The 19,899-nt window shown below is 41.3% G+C and overlaps 1 protein-coding gene across 1 annotated transcript; it reads right to left on the reverse strand.

Moving 5' to 3' along the window:
• Nucleotides 1-534: 534 nt before the first annotated feature.
• dctn2 (dynactin 2 (p50)) lies at nucleotides 535-19,124 on the reverse strand. Its single transcript, XM_080891734.1, has 14 exons — nucleotides 18,857-19,124; nucleotides 18,470-18,538; nucleotides 14,268-14,364; nucleotides 13,449-13,510; nucleotides 13,161-13,259; nucleotides 7,179-7,339; nucleotides 6,445-6,598; nucleotides 6,149-6,214; nucleotides 5,823-5,861; nucleotides 5,550-5,627; nucleotides 4,414-4,485; nucleotides 3,719-3,821; nucleotides 2,579-2,670; nucleotides 535-1,016 (listed from the first exon to the last, which is right to left on the reverse strand). Exons 1-14 carry the CDS (start codon nucleotides 18,890-18,892, stop codon nucleotides 930-932), a joined length of 1,215 nt encoding a protein of 404 aa, XP_080747860.1. The 5' UTR covers nucleotides 18,893-19,124; the 3' UTR covers nucleotides 535-929.
• Nucleotides 19,125-19,899: the final 775 nt, after the last annotated feature.

A 19,899-nucleotide genomic window follows, 5' to 3' on the forward strand; every position in this document is an offset into this window, starting at 1 on the left:
TATATGAATATGAAAATTAGAAGCAGCAAGCAGAGACATGCTGACGACAACAACAAACAGAGAAAAGCAGGAGACAAACAGAGTTACAGGCCACAGAATGAGGGTGGATTTAGAGTCTAGACCTAAAAATCAGAGTTGGGGTATGTGTAATAAAATATGGGAAGCTTAATTAGAAACAAATATGTCAAAGTGGGTGACTAATCTGCTTTTATGGGTTTATTTGGCCTCGTCCTAGGATTCTGTTTGGGCTTGATGCTATGCTGCCACCCAGTGGTCATACATATTGAGCACAACCACAAATGAAGACTTTATTTTGACAGGTCAGTTTAGAATTCAATTAGCCATCTGTGAGTCTCCTACAGCTTCTTATTAAAAGCATAACACCAACAGCTAATTACTGATGACCAGGATCTTTTTGTTTAAAGGGTGGACAACATTTGATCATCAGTATTTCACAAAACTTAGTTTTTCAGACAGGAAGCTAGGTCAATAATTACATGTTTAAAAAATAAAAGGAATGAAAGGAGGCGGGCCTTACAGCACTTTGTTTTATTGATCAGTTTCCATGACCACAGATGAACAATACAGTGAACTTGTAGGCAATGACAAAGCAGATTAAAAGTTTGTCTGTGGTGTCTGCTGTCTCAGTCATAATAATATAGTTACAAGCGACTGAGCGTGAAGAAACAATAAGGTACACAGGCATATTTACAAGCTGTCCTTCGGTGACACGGCCCTGATGCTCGCACATACGTGCTTCAGCTACAACAACTTAGGACAATAGATCTTTATTTCTACACCGCTTTACACCGTTTTTCTTTTCATCCATTTCATTTTACCAAAAATCGCATGAAGGTCCAAAAGGAATGGTAGAATTTTCTAATCTAATAATTATAAAAACAACCCGGTCTCTAAAACTCTGCCACCATTTATTTTGAAAGCTTCTTCATCCTCTGGTCTAGTGCAGCAAAGTTCTCCTCTATAGCCACAAGATTTTCCTTCATCGTTTGCTGAACCTGGTAAAAAAAGAAGAAGAATTAGAGAGAATGCTAACTCCAGAAGTGCATGCGAGAGACTGATGGGACGGGGAGAGAGGATGTAAGGAAAAAGCTAAATAATCGGTAAGAGAAAAGAAATGAAGGTGCTTAAATATGGAAACCTTTGCCATAATTCAAACAAAATACCAATCAGGTGCAGCCCTGTTAAACATTCATATACCTGAGTCATGTAGGAAAAGTGCTAATGATGATAAGGTTGGGCGATATGTAAAAATTTTCCAATAGACGATACATGATATATTCACGCAGGTGACTTTTTGATGGGCGGAGCAATGTAATATTTTACATTCTTTTCTTGTTTGGTTCAGAATTAATATAGCTACTTTTTGGATTAGTCATTTATTTATATGTGTTCGCTGGAAGAGACATTTTGATTTTTAACTTACTTTTTGTTTAATTTTGGATTTGTTGCTTGGTTTAGTGTGTAAGACAAACACTGGAACGGCCTGTAAACACGGTTAGAGTGGAAAAAAAAGAAGACAGTTTCTCTTTGTTTCCCTCCCCACCGTTTTGGGGTTTTGTTTTTTTTTTAATCTAAATAAAATGTTTTTGTTTTTTCTGAACATGGGCTACCATCTTTCTTTCTGTTATGAGTTTGAGTAAATGAATCGCTGCATTTGTTTGCAGCTGGAAGAGGGAGCTGTTAAAACACTGCTATTATTTCTTCTATTGACTGCTTCTCTTAACTTCAACCAACATTATTAGCAAACTCACTCATGGGCAAATAAATACATAACATTGCTCTTGTAAAAATGATCGGTGAAAGACTCAGCCTATCGTCGATTGGTCGATATATTCGTCCGATCGCCCAACCTTCACTGATGACAATTATTATTAGACAATATTGTTTCAGAAGGCTACACAAAAACCAAAAACAAACATTTCAGTGTTGATAAGAAACTGAAATGTCAGACTTAACTAGCCTCTGTGACACCAAAACATTGTAAAGAAAAACAAAATACATTTTACTGGATTGAGGCACTGGTTGGTCCCTCCTGCCAGAAGCCTTGAACTGTGAAAGCACAGACTGATTATTGCCTGAGAGGCTTTACAGAGCTTCTGTCCTCGTAATGGGAAGCTGTAGTTTGTTAGATTGTTACTTCTAGCTGTGAAAAGCTGCCTCGGCTGTGCACTCTGAAGGGTATTAGAGGACACTTTTTCCACTCATTCACTACACATACAAAGAGGTTACGGCCAAGTGTTTGAACATGTCAAGTTTTTCTTTCACACCAAATCTAACATTTTCATCTGCTATTGTGAAAAAGTGGTTCACAAAGTTTCTACCAATTACTGCAGAAACGTTCGTTTCTATAAAACGACAGCAACTGTATAACTGCTGGCGTCTTTTTATATCGAACTGTGACACATTTCTGCTGGCCAGTGCCAAGTTTACCATGGCTGCAGTGGCTCATTCAAGCTGACCGTTTAAGTGGATAAAACTGCTGAGTTCTACTCTCCCTGCAGCGCTTAGAAATTATTTATGTTGCTACAATTGTTCAACAGGTCTATGAACTTCTCACCTGTGTTAGCAGGGTATTATTGTCCTTCAGGGAGTTGTTGATCATCTGCTGAGTGGTATCCAGGTGTGTCAGCAGCTGGCCAAACTGCATGGCTGTGAGATAGAGGGTTGAAGTGAAAAGGGAGAATTAGATAAAGGACAGGAAGTAAGTAATCCTTAAATTCAAAACATCTGCTAAAAAATGAAATGTCTTTGTTGTCAGCTGAAGGAGAAGGGCAAAGGAATTGATGCAAACCTAATCTAACAGTGATGAACGGCAGCTTGAAAGATTAAACTAAGTATTTTCTTTTTCAAGTTTTCCTTTATTGGTAAAGAAAGATCAGAAGAAAAAAGGTGCAGCTAAGCTCTGTCGAGCAAAGAAGCTGCAATGTGTGACAGATCGGTGCAGAGAGAGGCTGGATGATAAATGACCTCCTTCAGCTCTCAGAACTGAATTATCAATATAATCTATTAATGCCAAGGTTCCGCTTTCATGTGCTAAATAATAAAAAGATGATAATGTGATATATATAATATCATGCATCTCTGTTACCCCAAGGGGGTGTTTAGCAGTATTGCAAGATTTAGTTTAATTCCGTTACCATTTTGAGTCTCCCCTCTCAGTGATTTTTTGCCCTTTGTTATAATAGAACGGCACGGTTTAGGCTAATTCCATTATCTATTTGAATCCCGTTTTCCCTTAGTTTCATCTTATGTCTCGCTCTCAGACGTTTCCACAGTGGATGCAAATGTTACTCTCCAACACATATGCTGCCTGGAACGTGATCTGGGTTCACACCCTGTTATGTTCTGTGGCAACACCCAACATATTTTCAGCCTTTAACGCCACATCCCATCCCCGCTAACCTACATACATTCTCTCCTTGAACTCTCATGGGTGTCATTTCAAGGTTCGTCTCCCCTTACATAAAGGAAGAGCACATAAATTATCCATGTTTCCATTGCGATCCTTACCGGGGGGAAATTTGCCCCAAGAGCAACATTATTACAATATTGGCCAATTACTGGCACACACTAACCAAGTACATTCATCTAATGTTAGAGTTTTAATAAGCTCCTACACCCCTGAAACACCTCAGCACCTTCTGCATTTCATGGTTTTGTGTGAATGGACGGAGCAGTTTCAGTTCCTGCGTGTTACCTTGCTCATGGAGCTCCTTCACAGCAACGAGCCTCTGCACCACCTGAGGTATGGAAGTGGACATGGCATCCCACTTCTGCACCACATCATACAACTTTGACACCTGGCAGATAAAAAAAAAACCAAAACACATTTAATGATTTTTATAGAAGCTGTCAGATGGTCAAATACAATATTTTTCTAAAACACCAATATACCTAACACAAACCAACCATTTATACCGTTATTCATAGAAATTATATAATTAGCATAGCCTGCCCTCTGCTGGTCAACTACATATACAACACGTGAATGCATGAAATCTGTTAGTCAGATCCTGAATCGATTCATTATTTAGAAAGAACAAACTAAAAACAAACTATTCAATTACACTTTGGTTTGGCTCTTATGAATGTTTGGCTATGAATGTGGGCAGTTTGAAATATCAGCATTAAGCTGAAATTGTATAAACAATATTCTTCCCACTTGTTACCAGACTTTTGTAAATATACACTTATTAGAACGAGAACCTTAACACTGATGAAAACATTTCAGCTCTAATGATTGCAAATGTCTGTCCAGAAGAAACATTTACTGAAACAGCCTCAAAGTAGACAAATCACATGCGGTCAGTTTGAGCCTGGAAGTTGTAAAGAAACAGATCTGCAATTATTACAGCCTTTATTCGATACTGAAGGTGGTCAGGGGTCACTAACCTTGTTTTGTGTTTCAGCGTCTTCAATCGCTGCCTTGTGTTTAGCAATCTCATTCATCTTCCCGAGGACACTCTGCAGGAGAGAAAAAACACATTATACGTATACGGTAATCTATTCTAATTTTGCAAGAGGTACCACTCAGGGGCAACTAGTGTTTCACTGCAAACTATGTCACAAGTAACCCAACATCATGGTCACTGTGGCATATTTTAAAACTAAAGATATTTATCAGCTGAGCAACAAAGTAGCCAAACATTAAGGCACAAACTATAAAAGCACCGACTCAAAGCTGGACTGACCTAAGCTTTGTGTAATACCCTCCATTCTGAACGTTCTCCTTAGGTTTCAGGTATATGTTGTTCTTAAAAAGCAAGCAGTGACCTAAAGACATCCTCAGAGTGACTTTTTGGGCCACAAAGGAACTGCAGCTGGGCCGCAGTTTGAAATTACTTACAAGTATGTACAGTTACATATTTATATTAATTTAATTACATAAAAGCTGAATGAAAACTGGTGCTAGGCGGTGGTTAGTTTGTGATATTACTCTTTATTCTGGGCAAAAACTGAATGCTCTTGTATTGAAGTTTGTGTCCCAGTGGCAGGTGGGCTACACTGGCCTTAACAATATGCATATGACCGGATTAGCATTAGGAATTTAAAGCCAACCATTTGTTGCTATTTTTTTTTAAATACAATTTTCAAAGAAATACATAATTTTCTGCTATATTTTGATTAGACTGAAGATTTAAGACAAATTTAAATTCCGGTTGGATTTTATAGTTTTTAAGTGGGCTGCAGCGCTCTTGATTTTGTGAATAACTGCTATAGAGAAATGGGATGAGTTCTTGCAGAAAAGCAAAATGTTTTTTAGTTTTTGTTAGATACAAAAGCTACAGTCCAGATGCCCCTCCAACTGACACATCCAGGCCTGCTTCTGTACTAAACGCAATGGATGAAACTCAAAAGAGAGCAAAATATATACAAAAACCAAAACCCACTACCCTTTCAAACCAAAATGCATCTAGGAAAAAAAACTGATGTACGAATGTAATCAAGATGCAACTGTCTTGTCACTTCATATGGAAAGGCTGCCTCCTCCTAACACTGTGCTGTAATGCTGTACGGGGAGTAATCACCTGCAGTCTTGCCTCCACTTGATCCAGAGTAGCAGAGTCCAGAGCACTGACCCTTGCCTGCAGGAGCTCTATGGTGTCCTGATACAAAGGAGGACAAGTTTATATATAAGATCAAGCACAAAACTTTAGGTTTTTGTTCCTCCTACTGGCACAGCAGCAATAAACAAACTTGAAGGAACTGATGTCACCTTTGAAGTATGACCCAGTTCTCTGGCTGCACATCAGATACCCAGAGTTTTGAATAGAGAGACAAACTCCACAGTGTGTTCTTACCATCAAACTGGTTCCTTGAGCACCAGCACTCAGAGGTCCCTATAAAGTAAATGTGAAGAGGGAAAAATACATTTTAACAAGAAACAACAAAGCCACCGCTTGAATTTACATAAATCAAGTGGAATATTTTATTTTACTTGAAAACAGAAGCAAGAAAATTCTGTTGTGAGTGTGACATAGAGACAGGCACACAGAATTAGTGCGAATGAGAGCAAAGACCCATGAAGACAGTGTGTGTGTGTGTGTGTGTGTGTGTGTGTGTGTGTGTGTGTGTGTGTGTGTGTGTGTTTGAGAGAGAGAGAGAGACAGCGGGACTGTGTGTGTACCTGCTTGTCTGATCCTGAGCCAACAGCCATCTCCAGCTCAGCTAGACGCTTCTCCACTTCCGCCATCTACAGAGACGGAACAGGGCAACACATGGCTGGCAGTGACAACAAGCATCCCACAAGAGACACACAAACACCCACATGTATGCCTTCCTCCTTTTGTCCTGCTTATTGTCATCTAGTATTCTGACATTCCACTCAGAAGAACAGAAACAAAGCAGGCCGAGGAGACCATACAGCCTCATTTTATGTGTGCATTCATCACAGACATTTATCCACCTCTCTTTCCTCTTTACCTTGGCAGACTCATTAAATTTCTCCTGCTCTGGTCTGCTGTGTAACTCGTAGAGTACCACTCCATCTGGGCCCTTAGTTAATGCTGTCGGCTTGCAGTCTCCTGCAGAGCTGCCACGGCTGCCCTTAGCGGCTTCCAGCTGGGTGAGCAGACGCCTATGAGAAGGGAAGAAAGACACAAAGGGATAATATGTTCACCATTGTTACCAACCCCATGTGCTGCCATGAGTGTGGTCCTCCCTCCCTCTCAATCCTTTAAGTCAGTGTTATTAACTGCAAGTGAAGGTTTGTGAAGGTGTTTTCCTCACTTTCTCTCATTTGTGTTTTCCCCTTTTAAGCCCACGGCTTCCTTTGCTTATGCTCAGTTGGGCGCTGGCATTTTTCAAAGATTTCTGTGTTCTTTTAGTTAATTTCCCTCCCTCAATCATCTGTCACTTAGTTGTGTTGTGCTCCTGGTAGCTATGCCCTTTGAGATCAGCAACATTTATGTGTACAATTAATCTTATTTCCTTACTACTCTATCTCATTATATCTGGTTAAAGCTTGGAAAATCCAATTCCCATATCAATCACTCTTATTCTCTCCATTTCTCCAGAGCACCCTCTTTCTTCCCAAGCATTTCAGTTTCTCAGATCACAGTGCTGGCACGATCTAACAGACTGTGGTGTTAAGTTTCAGGTTCCAGGTGCTTGCCCTCGTTTGTGCTTCATTGTCTTGTTAACTCCAGCCAACTCACCTGGCCAGTGCGCCATCTGGGTCAGCCAGGTTGATGTGTGCCTGTGGTCCAAGCAGTGAGTCGAGATGGGCTGAAACCAGCTGCTGTTTGAGCTGGGCTGCCTGCTGGGCCAGCACCACTGGAGTGAGGCGCTCCTCTGCATTACTTTCCTTTGTGGCAGCCTGGACGCAGAGAGACACATACATCTTTGATGCCAGGTAATACAATCTGTGTGTAGTGCAGTATCAAACACTAATATTTTTGCATTATTATTTGATCATATAATATTTTTGGATTAGCTTTTGTAAATAAAGGCATATGGATCTACTTCTAGACCATATTGCTCGCTAACCAATCAAAAATACAGAATTGCAAATAAAACTTAATGTGAACAATACAGAAACATTTACTGCAATGAGCATGAACAGTTGTCAAATTCAAATTCAAATTCAAATTTTATTTGTCACGTACACAGTCATACACAGTACGATATGTAGTGAAATGCTTGGACAACTGCTCGTGACCTAAAGAAAACAAAAAAGGAAAAGGCTATGAATAAGATAGGAAATAAATATGAAAAATTAAAAAGGGTAAATTTAACTAAGAAGGAATAAAATATAAATTAAGGTTAAAAATGAAATAACTGTACAACACAAATTAGAATGAAGGGTAAATTAACTGGGAAGAATAAGATAAAATATATAAATTAAAGTTGAAAATAAAATAACTGTACAACAAAATACACAATATAGAACTATATAAGAATGTATGAAGAAATCTAAATATAAATAAATATATACACAATAACAGCAGCTGTACAAGTATTAACTGGAAATGAAGAATATAGTGACCAGTGTTGTGCAAAAAAACAATGTGTGCAAAAACAATGTCCAGAAAGTCCAGTGTGTGTGTAAGAACCATATGTGTGGGTCAGTACTGTGTGGTGGTGTGATTGAGAGACCGTATCGCCTGCGGGAAGAAGCTCCTCCTCAGTCTCTCTGTGTTGGTCTTCAGGGAGCGGAATCGCTTTCCTGACCTCAGCAGAGAGAACAGTCTGTTGTTGGGATGGCTGAGGTCCTTCACGATCTTCCTGGCCTTGGTCCAGCACCGCCTGCTGTAGATTGAGTGCAGGTCAGGGAGCTCGGAGCAGATGGTGCGCTCAGCTGACCGCACAACCCTCTGTAGAGCTCGTCTGTCCTGCATGGTGCTGTTCCCGAACCAGGTTAAGATGTTTCCCGCCAGGATGCTCTCTATGGTGCACGAGTAAAAGTTCCTGAGCACCTTGGAGGGCAGTTGGAAGTCTCTCAAGCGTCTGAGGTGGTAGAGACGCTGTCGGGCCTTTTTCACCACGGTGTTGATGTGACAGGACCATGACAGGTCCTGCGTGATGTGAACTCCGAGGTATTTGAAGCTGTCCACTCTCTCCACTGGGCACTCGTTGATGACGGGGGTCTGGTAGTTCCTCTCCTGCTTAGTGCTGAAGTCCACTATCAGCTCCTTTGTCTTACTGACGTTTAGAAGGAGGTTGTTCCTCTGGCACCAGTTCTCCAGATTCCTAATCTCCTTCAGGTAGGCCGTCTCGTTGTTATCAGAGATCAGGCCCACCACGACGGTGTCGTCAGCAAACTTGATGATGGTGGTGGAGCTGGTAGTGGCCACACAGTCATATGTGTACAAAGAGTACAGCAGGGGGCTCAGAACACACCCCTGGGGGGCTCCAGTGCTGAGAGTGGTGGAGGCTGAGACATGTCCGCCCATCCTTACTGCCTGTGGTCTGCCAGTTAGGAAGTTGGAGATCCACTGACACATAGATGAGCTGAGTCCCAGATGCTCCAGCTTGGTGGTGAGTGTGGAGGGAATTATGGTGTTAAATGCAGAGCTGTAGTCTATGAAGAGCATTTTAACATAATTCCCCCTTCTAGTGTCCAAGTGAGTGAGTGATGTGTGGAGGAGATGAGAGATGGCATCGTCTGTGGAACGATTTGGACGGTAAGCGAACTGTAGTGGGTCCAGTGTGTCTGGTAGTGAAGAAATGATGAAGTCTCTGACCAGGCGTTCAAAGCACTTCATCACTACTGAGGTGAGGGCTACAGGGCGATAGTCATTGAGAGAAGCAGGGTGGGGTTTCTTCGGGACAGGAACAATGATGGACCCTTTGAAGCATGTGGGGATCACCGACTGAGATAAAGAGATGTTGAATATCTCAGTGAACACAGGAGCTAGCTGGTATGCGCAGTCTCTTAGGATACGACCTGGGATGCCGTCTGGTCCTGCTGCTCTCTGGTGTTCACTCTTTTGAAGGCTCTCCTTACTTCATGCTCGGAGATGACGAGCACGTTTCCGGTGCTGGCAGTATCTTCCTGTCTGCAGCCGTTAGCGCCGCTAACACTAGCATTGTTGGAGACCAGAGGAACAACCTCCTTCTAAACGTCAGTAAGACAAAGGAGCTGATAGTGGACTTCAGCACTAAGCAGGAGAGGAACTACCAGACCCCCGTCATCAACGAGTGCCCAGTGGAGAGAGTGGACAGCTTCAAATACCTCGGAGTTCACATCACGCAGGACCTGTCATGGTCCTGTCACATCAACACCGTGGTGAAAAAGGCCCGACAGCGTCTCTACCACCTCAGACGCTTGAGAGACTTCCAACTGCCCTCCAAGGTGCTCAGGAACTTTTACTCGTGCACCATAGAGAGCATCCTGGCGGGAAACATCTTAACCTGGTTCGGGAACAGCACCATGCAGGACAGACGAGCTCTACAGAGGGTTGTGCGGTCAGCTGAGCGCACCATCCGCTCCGAGCTCCCTGACCTGCACTCGATCTACAGCAGGCGGTGCCGGACCAAGGCCAGGAAGATCGTGAAGGACCTCAGCCATCCCAACAACAGACTGTTCTCTCTGCTGAGGTCAGGAAAGCGATTCCGCTCCCTGAAGACCAACACAGAGAGACTGAGGAGGAGCTTCTTCCCGCAGGCGATACGGTCTCTCAATCACACCACCACACAGTACTGACCCACACATATGGTTCTTACACACACACTGGACTTTCTGGACATTGTTTTTGCACAACACTGGTCACTATATTCTTCATTTCCGGTTAATACTTGTACAGCTGCTGTTATTGTGTATATATTTATTTATATTTAGATTTCTTCATACATTCTTATATAGTTCTATATTGTGTATTGTGTATTTTGTTGTACAGTTATTTTATTTTCAACTTTAATTTTAATATTTATCTTTATCTTATTCTTCCCAGTTAAATTTACCCTTCATTCTAATTTGTGTTGTACAGTTATTTCATTTTTAACCTTAATTTATATTTTATTCCTTCCTAGTTAAATTTACCCTTTTTAATTTTTCATATTTATTTCCTATCTTATTCATAGCCTTTTCCTTTTTTGTTTTCTTTAGGTCACGAGCAGTTGTCCAAGCATTTCACTACATATCGTACTGTGTATGACTGTGTACGTGACAAATAAAATTTGAATTTGAATTTGACCTTAGCTGCAGCCTCGAAGCGAGCATAGAAAGTGTTCAGCTCGTCTGCCAGAGTCACGGCCGCGTTCGTCATACCGGTTGTTGGTGCTTTATAGTCCGTTATTGTCCTTAGTCCCCGCCACAGGCTCCTAGAGTCACTCTGTTGGAGTTGTGACTCTAGTTTCCTCCCGTAGCGCTGCTTCGCCTCTTTCACCGCCCTCCGCACGTTATATGACGCGGCTTTGTACGGGTCCATGTCCTCCGTTGTGAGTCCCGTGTTGTAGGCAGCGGTGCGGGATCTCAGAGCGTTGCGGATGGTTTTATCCACCCACGGCTTCTGGTTGGGAAACGTTGTGATAGTCTTTGTCTCCACGGTATCATCCGCTAGTTTCCCGATGAATCCCACAACCGCTTCCGTAAACACGTTGACGTCATCGTCGGAGCTGTTTCTGAACATGCCCCAGTCTGCGTCATCGAGTGCGTCATGTAACGCGGCCACCGATTGATCCGTCCAGCGCGCGACCTTCCTCTGAACCGGAACTTCCTGTTTCAGCCTTTGTTTATATTTTGGCATGAGGAAGATGGCGGCGTGATCAGATTTGCCAAACGGAGGGCGGGATTGTGCCTTGTAGCCGTCCTTGACCGTAGTGTAGCAGTGGTCCAGTGTCCTTTCACCCCTGGTGGGGCAGGTGATGTGTTGATAAAAGTTCGGCGCTGCGCGTTTGAGGTTGGCGCTATTAAAGTCCCCCCTCACAATAAGCGCAGCGTCCCGGTGTTGTGTCTGGTGCTGTGTGAGTGCCTCATGCAGCTCGCATAAGGCGGTGACCGTGTCCGCTTGTGGTGGAATATAAACGGCACTTACAATGACTGATGTAAATTCCCGAGGTAGATAAAAAGGACGACACATGATGGACAGTAGTTCCAGATTTGGTGTGCAGGAGCGTGTGAGAGGAACAACGTTCGCACTGTTGCACCAGTTGTTGTTCACCATTAAACACACGCCGCCTCCCCTGTCTAACTCCATTGTCAAGTTTGCTGACGACACTGTTGTTGTGGGCCTGATCTCTGACAACATCGAGAAGGCCTCCCTGGAGGAGATTATGAACCTGGAGACCTGGTGACAGGAAATTAACCCCCTCCTAAATGTCAGCAAGACTAAGGAGCTGATCGTGGACTTCACTACAAAGCAGGCGAGGAATTATAAGCCCCTCATCATCAGTGGCACGCCAGTGGAGAGAGTGGATAGTTTACGGTATCTGGGTGTCCACATCACTCAGGACCTGTCATGGTCCTGCCACATTAACACTCTGGTTAAGAAAGCCCACCAGTGTCTCTTCTTCCTCAGAAGACTTAGAGACTTCCACCTGCTGCTGAGGGTGCTCAAGAACTTTTACTCCTGCACCATCGAGAGCGTCTTGATGGGAAACATCTGCACCTAGTTTGGGAACAGCACCAAGCAGGACAGACAAGACCTGCAAAGAGTGGTGCGTTCAGCCGAACGCATCATTCGATCAGAGCTTCCTGACCTGCTGTCCATCTACACCAAGCGGTGCAAGACCAAAGCTAGGAAGATTATGATGGACTAGGGCTGGGCTATATCATACCGGTAATACCGGTGTAATTTTGGGCAACGATAGGAAAATGACATATTGCGATAGAATATGGGTAAAACGCGCATGCGCAGTGCCTATGTTTACATATACACATGGCGGCGACGCAGAATGAGTAGAGCGAAAGTGGATCGTTAAATGAAACAGATGAACCAGAACTGGTTTGTAGAAATGCTGCAACTTCACTGGTGTGGAACTGGTTTAGCTTTCGTCCGTCAGATACACAACAAAGCACTATTTTTGGTAGAGCATGCTAGCGGGCCGTCGTTATTACCGTGTTGTTTGGAAAATACGGCACACTTAAAATCAAACCTTTGATTTTTCTGAAAATCGACAGTGCCCCTTATAATCCCGTGTGCCTTATGTATGAATATGTATGGTTGTGTGTGCGACAAATAAAATTTAAATTTGAGGGTGAGCCATTTCTTGCACGATGACAGGAAGGAAACTTTGTTAATCAACATTGTTGGTTGTAATCTAGCAAATTTTCACAGTGTGCTTTAGCTTTAGTGCATTGTTACGCCCCTCTGCAGCCCCTAATCTCCTCAGTGTGTTCAGCTGGTGCTAATTGGCCACACCTAGTCAGGTGTTGATAAAAGCATACCTGAGGCAGGCTTTCAGGAAGCTCACTAGTCTTTGCCTTGGTGGCACCAGCCAGTTTAGCCAACCTGCTATGCCATTTTAAGATGAACCCTCTTCTCACTAACACTCAGGTATTCATCAGATTAGGCTTTGGATTAGATTTGCTGAAATTGTTCCAACTCAATGGTTGATCTTCCCTTCAATAAATGCAATACTAAATGATCTATGAGCAATGTGGAGGAAGGCTACTAACATTAAAATACAGGTAGAAGAATGATCATCCCTCACACGCTCTTTTGGACGTGTGTACACGTCTGTTGCTTGCAGGTTACCTGGATGGTGTCCACCTCCTGCGTGAGTTCCTGGATCTCATTCACTAGGCGCTGATACTTCTGCTGAGGCGTCTCCTTCACTCCACAGCCCTCTCCAAGCTAAGCCACAGAGCAGAGAAACTGAATGAATATTACTCAATATACAAAAGAGCTGAGAGAAATGATCACACCACTAGCATCACATGCTCTCTGACTTTTATCAGAAATGACAAACACAAGAGTGAACAAAATAAAAAGTCTTTTTGTGAGAACAAAGTAATGTTCTTCTGCTGAACAGAATATACTCACAATCTCAAATTCTCCTGACTCATAGCCAACTCTTCTGCTTTTACTGATTCTGTCTGAAAAGTCTGGAAAAAGAAAGGACAAATATGTTGAGAGAGAAAGTGACAAACACGACATTAAAAGCTGAAACTGATGTTTCTAAGAATGCAAATCTATTTGTTATAGCACAAACTGAAGGAATAAAATATTTTAATTTGTTTTACATGTATTTATTGATGTTTGTTTTCTTTACACTAAAGAAGAAATTTATCTTATACAACAATTAAATACAAATGACAGCAGATGAAAATTTTAAAGACAGGGCAGCCAAAGAAGCACTGAGAATAAATGACAAAGCAAAGGAATGTGTGTCATTTACTTTTCTTTTTTTTATTACTTTTGCCAATTTTAGCAATATGTTAACTTTATAGGCTTTAATTCAATGAACCAATTAATAATCTCTTAACTAACTGAAGCCAAAGCAGCTCTTCTTCATTCTGTACCTTAACGAGGTAGATATGTTAGCAACAGACTAAAGTAACACTTTGTTTTTTGTCTACAAATGTGACATGATAATTCACTAATTTCCAGTCAAGTCTGTACATTTTTAATACCAGCCACAAATATATAATTTCATTTTAATAAAGGATAAATACTTTCTTAAAACACATGGATGTTGTAATTTGTAACTCAACTCAGGAGTAAATTGGTGCATTTGACAGACACAGTGGATGTAAAATGTAATAAAGAAACATGTGACCTAATGCAATGATGTGGTATACCACCACATATTTTGTTATTCAACTTAATACGTCGTTATTAAATTAAAAGTGAGAAACTGACCAAGTCCCTTGGTGCTGACATGCTTGTCTTTGAACTTGTCATAAGCAGCATTGGGGTTGACCACAATCCTCTCCACGCTGTCACTGCAAAGCTCCTCCTGCCATTGAAAAACCAGGAAATAAAGTCAGCTGAACATCAACAAACTCACACAGTTATATTAGCCGTACTGAATCAGTGAGCCAAAAGACTCAAAGCCCCAGGTACACTTAAAATACATTGAAAGGTTGGTAAATTTGGACAGGAAACCTTGGTCTGATCACTGCCCAAAAATATGATTACCGTATTTTCTGCACTATAAGGCACACTTAAAATCCTTTAATTTTCTCAAAAATCGACAGTGCGCCTTATGTATGAATTCTGGTTGTGCTTACTGAGCTCGAAACGATTTTATGTGGTACACGGCGCTCAAAAATCGGTCAAAAAATGTTTTAGTACGACTTTGGTAAGCTACGAAGCTGCAACACTTAATGGATTGTCTGAGCATTACGGCTACTGTAGTCAGGAGCCTCGAGGAGAAATCTGGGTCCAAAACTGTGTCCGCTTCAGGTACAACAGTCAAACGAACACTGCGGCATCACTGAGAGTTAAAACTGTTTAAATTCTTTAATCTTTAATAAACTGATCAGCGTTGTTGCTTTATCAGGTGTAACAATTAAGTTTAACATCCAGGCATCCATGAAAACAGAATTTATTAAATTTAATGGAGTTAGACGTTAGCAGGAAGTTAGCTTGCTAGTTTCAACCTAAACATATAGCATGTTCTGACTGAGAGATTTCTGAAAAAATTCAAACGTACAGCTCTGCTATCACTTCCAACATAAATGAAGACAGAAAACTAAACAGCAGTGACTTTTGTAGGGTTACTGAAGTTGGACTAGCTGGTAGATAATGATGTGCTACGTGATTGCTAGCGACACAGCTATGGGTGTTGTGCTAATGCTAACTTTTTTCCACTCGATAAAAGCTAACATGAGGGTTCCCGATGGTTAGGGACAAATGCAGTCGCATGGCAGGATGCTGTAAACAGACCAAACTTCAGTCAGTAGAACAACTGAGATAATCCATCAACCGCAATGAGAGGTTAATCATTAACATACTGCAACAACATGGGAATAGAGCAGCTGCCAGAGAATTCAACATTAATGAATCAATGTTACGGAAGTGGAGTAAGGAAGAAGAATGCGTTGAGTAAAGTTTGACATATCTGACTGTTTTGTTTCGCTTAATGCGCCTTATAGTCCGGTGTGCCTTATGGTCCGAAACATACGGTAAGATCATGAATTATGTGTATTATTGTCAACCAAGTCCAGACACCCATAGAAATTAAAACCCATTTTAACCATGAATCATCAGAATCTGCAAGAGTTTCACATCCATTATTTGGTCCAGCTTTTACACAACCAGATAATTTCAAGATCATTCATAGTTTCAGCAAAGACTGGTTGTAGTGTCATCTTTACAAACAAATATGTCATCCGTGTGCTACAGGTTTACTATGATAAAACGATGTGGAGTGAATGGAAAAGGCAGAACCACAGCTGGAAGTAACTAACACTTTCTTTTCTAAATGACAGGTTTTGATTAGTGATTGGAAATACCATGGATCATTTGATCAAAACTTTTTAGTGATCAATTATGATGAACCACATGCAATGGGTCGAATTAAAACAGTGCTGACACAAACACAAAGGTGCTATGAGTGGGCTCACAAACATCAGGATAAAAAGAGACAAAACCTTAGACAAGTTACACATATGACATGATGGAGGAGGAGGAGGAAGAGGAGAGTTAGTCAGGCTCTTACCAGCTCCTTGGGTTTCCAAAGAGTTAGAGAAAATAACAGAAGAGCAGAGGGAGAGAAAAAAAAATAGGGGGGAGAGAGAGAGAGACAACACAGATTAATGTGGTTATCACATGCCATGCACACAACAGGAACAGTTGGCCAAGGTCGGGGAAAGATAAGAAAGAAAGCAGTGTTCTGAGAGTAGCTGCCAAACACCCTGGAGACACTTTGCTCAGACAGTTTATGATGGTCTCAGAGTTATTTCCGTCTTTCCCAATTCACCGTGATAATGTGGTCCTTTAATACCACCAAGTTTCTCTCCCTCATACCTTTTATAGTAATGAAGAGCCTGGTGTTTCAAAACATTAATTATGATTCAGAATGGAGGGTGAGGATGTCTAAAACAAGTCAAACCCCCAAATGCATGTATCCTCAGCTCATTAAACTGGAGTAAGTTCTTAGTTAGTCACATGCAGTTTATCCTAAATGAATCTGCTAACCTAAAACAAAGCACATGGTGAACTATATCAAAGTTAGAGCCCCAGTACAGTGTGTGATTTACAATGTTTTAGTTCAACTAAAGTCTGCAAATCAATTCATCAGAAAAAAAAAATATAGCATCAAATTGGAGATTACCTAATTCGACAGATTTTTCTTGGAAGCTGGCTATGGCACTACACAATTAGTATGTAGTTTGCCAAAAGGGAAGAATTTTATAATGACAGCAGCAAAGAAGCAGTCATCTCAATGTTGATCTGTGTTACATGCCGCATACATTCCATTAGTCAGTATTAGTACAGATGCTAATTTGCTGCACCCCTAGGTGAAATTATGTATAAACCAGTGGCCAACACAACCACATTGTTTTTGCCTAAGGTAACCAAAAAGGATGGTGACAGAACAAAAACAAGCTTATGGAGCTATGGCTAAGAAACCACTTTTGTGGAGCACACAATGCTAGAGCCATTTCCAAAGCTTCATTTTTGTCTGGCTACATTACTACAACATGAGAACAACATAGGTGGAACGCGCACTTGACATATTTCTGCTTATTTTATGTAAAGCACAACAAACTATTCTCAATAGGCATTCACGAGTCTCATTATTGATCATTTAAAAGGTCTACTGCAGACTGTGAGTGACTTTCTTTTATATCCATTTTGCTCAATGAACCTGTAAGAAGTTATCACGCATTGTAAAGAGGCCGTTAAAATGTCCAGTTAGTCAGAACAGTGGAGTTAGCCAAGAAGCAATTATTAGAACATGACAGCAGGTTAAAAAGAGAAATCCCTAGAACAAATAAACACATTTATTCTGCCGAAAGCTTCACGCTCACACAGGCACACAATTGAACCCTCACTGCTTTGTCAAAGCATGAAAGAGTAAATCAGTTCTGCTGAATAACCACCAACACCATTATCCCTTAGAAATTTTTAAAAGAGCAGCAAGAATAGGAGGAAAAGAATCAATTCCTTCCACTTCACAACAATCAAAAAGGGTTGAATTACACTGCACAAAGAGAGTCGCTGATCTATTTCTCATATCATTCCAATCATTAGAGGCAGAAATAGTGACTATGGGAATTTAAAAAAACAAAAACATGCATTAAAAAAAAGCATTAAGCTCACTGAGAGAAAAATTGAGCCAGTCTTACTTGTACAAACTAGGGTCCCAGGAGGGTGGGGGAAGAGTCAAAACAAGGGCAAGGGAATAGGAAGAGCAAACATGAAAACATGGAAGGAAAATGCCAATTAGCATTCTCTCAGCTGGTCTGAAAAAATAGCCCAGACATGGTTAAAACCAAAGTCAGACCAGCTCACCAAGAGCTGTCCTGATAAACAAGCCTGAACTCTTGCAGTCACAAGAGTTCGATCACTATTGATGACAGCAAAAGAGATTTCTAAGACAACGGCAGTGCCTGAATGTTTGGTTTGCTGATATGCTTGAAGTGTCTGAATCCAATTTTAAAATGCTTCTACTGACATTTTTGTTTTTATTATGCACTTGTGCCTTAGTTCTGTCAACATATTAAAATAATTTAAAAAAGAAACATACATAACAGGGACAATGTGTGGAAGTCAGCTGTATGTATTGTATAAAATATGAACAAAGTTCACTACTTCAACTCTATATTTTAAACAAGAGCATCAACAACGGGGTATTTGTACACGTCTTACAAATAGTATTTCACTCGCCCTGCAGAGTTGGTAAGGACAGGAAAGGCACAGGGACAGATTATTTACATGCATAGTACCGCTGACATAACCGCCCTTTGCCATGTAATTTATACAGTAAAAGTGAGAAGCTGTTATTCCGTACTGTCAATCATAAACCTACGTGTAAACACTTGTTAGCTAGTTAGCTGAATGTGCAGAAAATTAAAGAACAGGGAACTTGGGGGGAAAAGGCGCCCACTTACCGACTCAAACTGAGCCTGGTCATCCTCAGGAAGGTCACCGGTTTCATACACGTCCGGCTCGTTAAACGCCTGTGCAAACAATTAGATAAACAAAATAAGGAACAGTTAGACATCCCGGTTATTACAGCTTGCCTGGCCAACGCCCCGGCCCATTCAACAACAACTATCTCCTAACCCTTGCTTCTGGTGTTCCGTAGCACAACTCGGGGAATTAGCTGAAAAATAAAGCAACTACGGGATTACAACTGTAAATGCCAGCTGCGCGGTGAGTGAAAACAAAAAGCAGACAACGAAATAAACGGCAGAGATGTTAGCTAACTTAGCTGTCAAAGCCTGGAGATAGCACTGCCAGTTAGCAGTATCTGTCTGCTAGCGTTAGCCACTTACAATTCCTGGCAAATTTGCGTATTTGGGATCAGCCATGGTCACCGGGAGGGAAAAAAGAAGACCAACGAATCACAACAGAATGTAATGAAACGTGCAAATTATCGCTGGATAGAGTCTGACTATGACAAAAGCTAACGATGGATGAGCCAGCAGTCTCCCAGCCGGCGGCGCTTTCCAAGCCGATGTGGTCACTAGCTTGATGTGACGGCGTGTGCCCTTGATTTGTGTACAGGCACCGGCAGGTGGACTGTCGTGCGACTGCTGCGTCAATTGAAAAGAGTTCGCCGGCTTACCGAAGACAATAAAACAATCATACCCGAAAACGAACACCGCTTTCACGCATGCGCGCCTTTTATCCAATAAGACTCAATAAGGCTTTGGTCTTTTTATTTTATTTTCCTATTAAACGCGATATTAGCTGTCGCATGCATTATCTTAAATTCTTCAATAACATTTTTTTATTAGTTTTAAATAAAACATGTAACTGTGTTGTAACATAATGCCGTCACATGATGGCGCCAAAGAGTTGTTTTTTGGTATTTGTTTTTAAGAACAACTTGATCAATGGGTTCAAAGATCCTCGATCAACACGCCTCGATTAATAGGATGATTCACGATCAGGAAAAGAACAAAGTTGTCGTGTTTTCCCCCTACATGTTATTAAATTATAAACACACATCTTATATTATGTCGTTGCAGCTTCTCCCTAAAAGCTGTAATACTTGCTGTGGTCGACCTGTCAACAACTTATGAATAACCCTGATGTGCAATATTCTTCTGCTCAAATCGACATGTTTGAAAATAATATTTATAATTTACGTCATATACTTATGTACATTTCACAATATGTAACTAACTCATTTACAGTGCATATGCAGTGGATGCTCCTTTACAAGTGCAGTCGGTATAGCCGACTTTAAGAAATTAATGCACACAGAAAGATGCTCACTCATCATGAGGGGTAATTGGCTTGCTAAGACAGCTGTATACATTCCCGCTTAGCTCTTGAATATCTTATAGAAATCTTTTAAAAAAAAACCTCT

Source organism: Rhamphochromis sp. 'chilingali', assembly GCF_963969265.1.
Source record: "Rhamphochromis sp. 'chilingali' genome assembly, chromosome: 9".
Lineage (NCBI taxonomy): Eukaryota > Metazoa > Chordata > Actinopteri > Cichliformes > Cichlidae > Rhamphochromis > Rhamphochromis sp. 'chilingali'.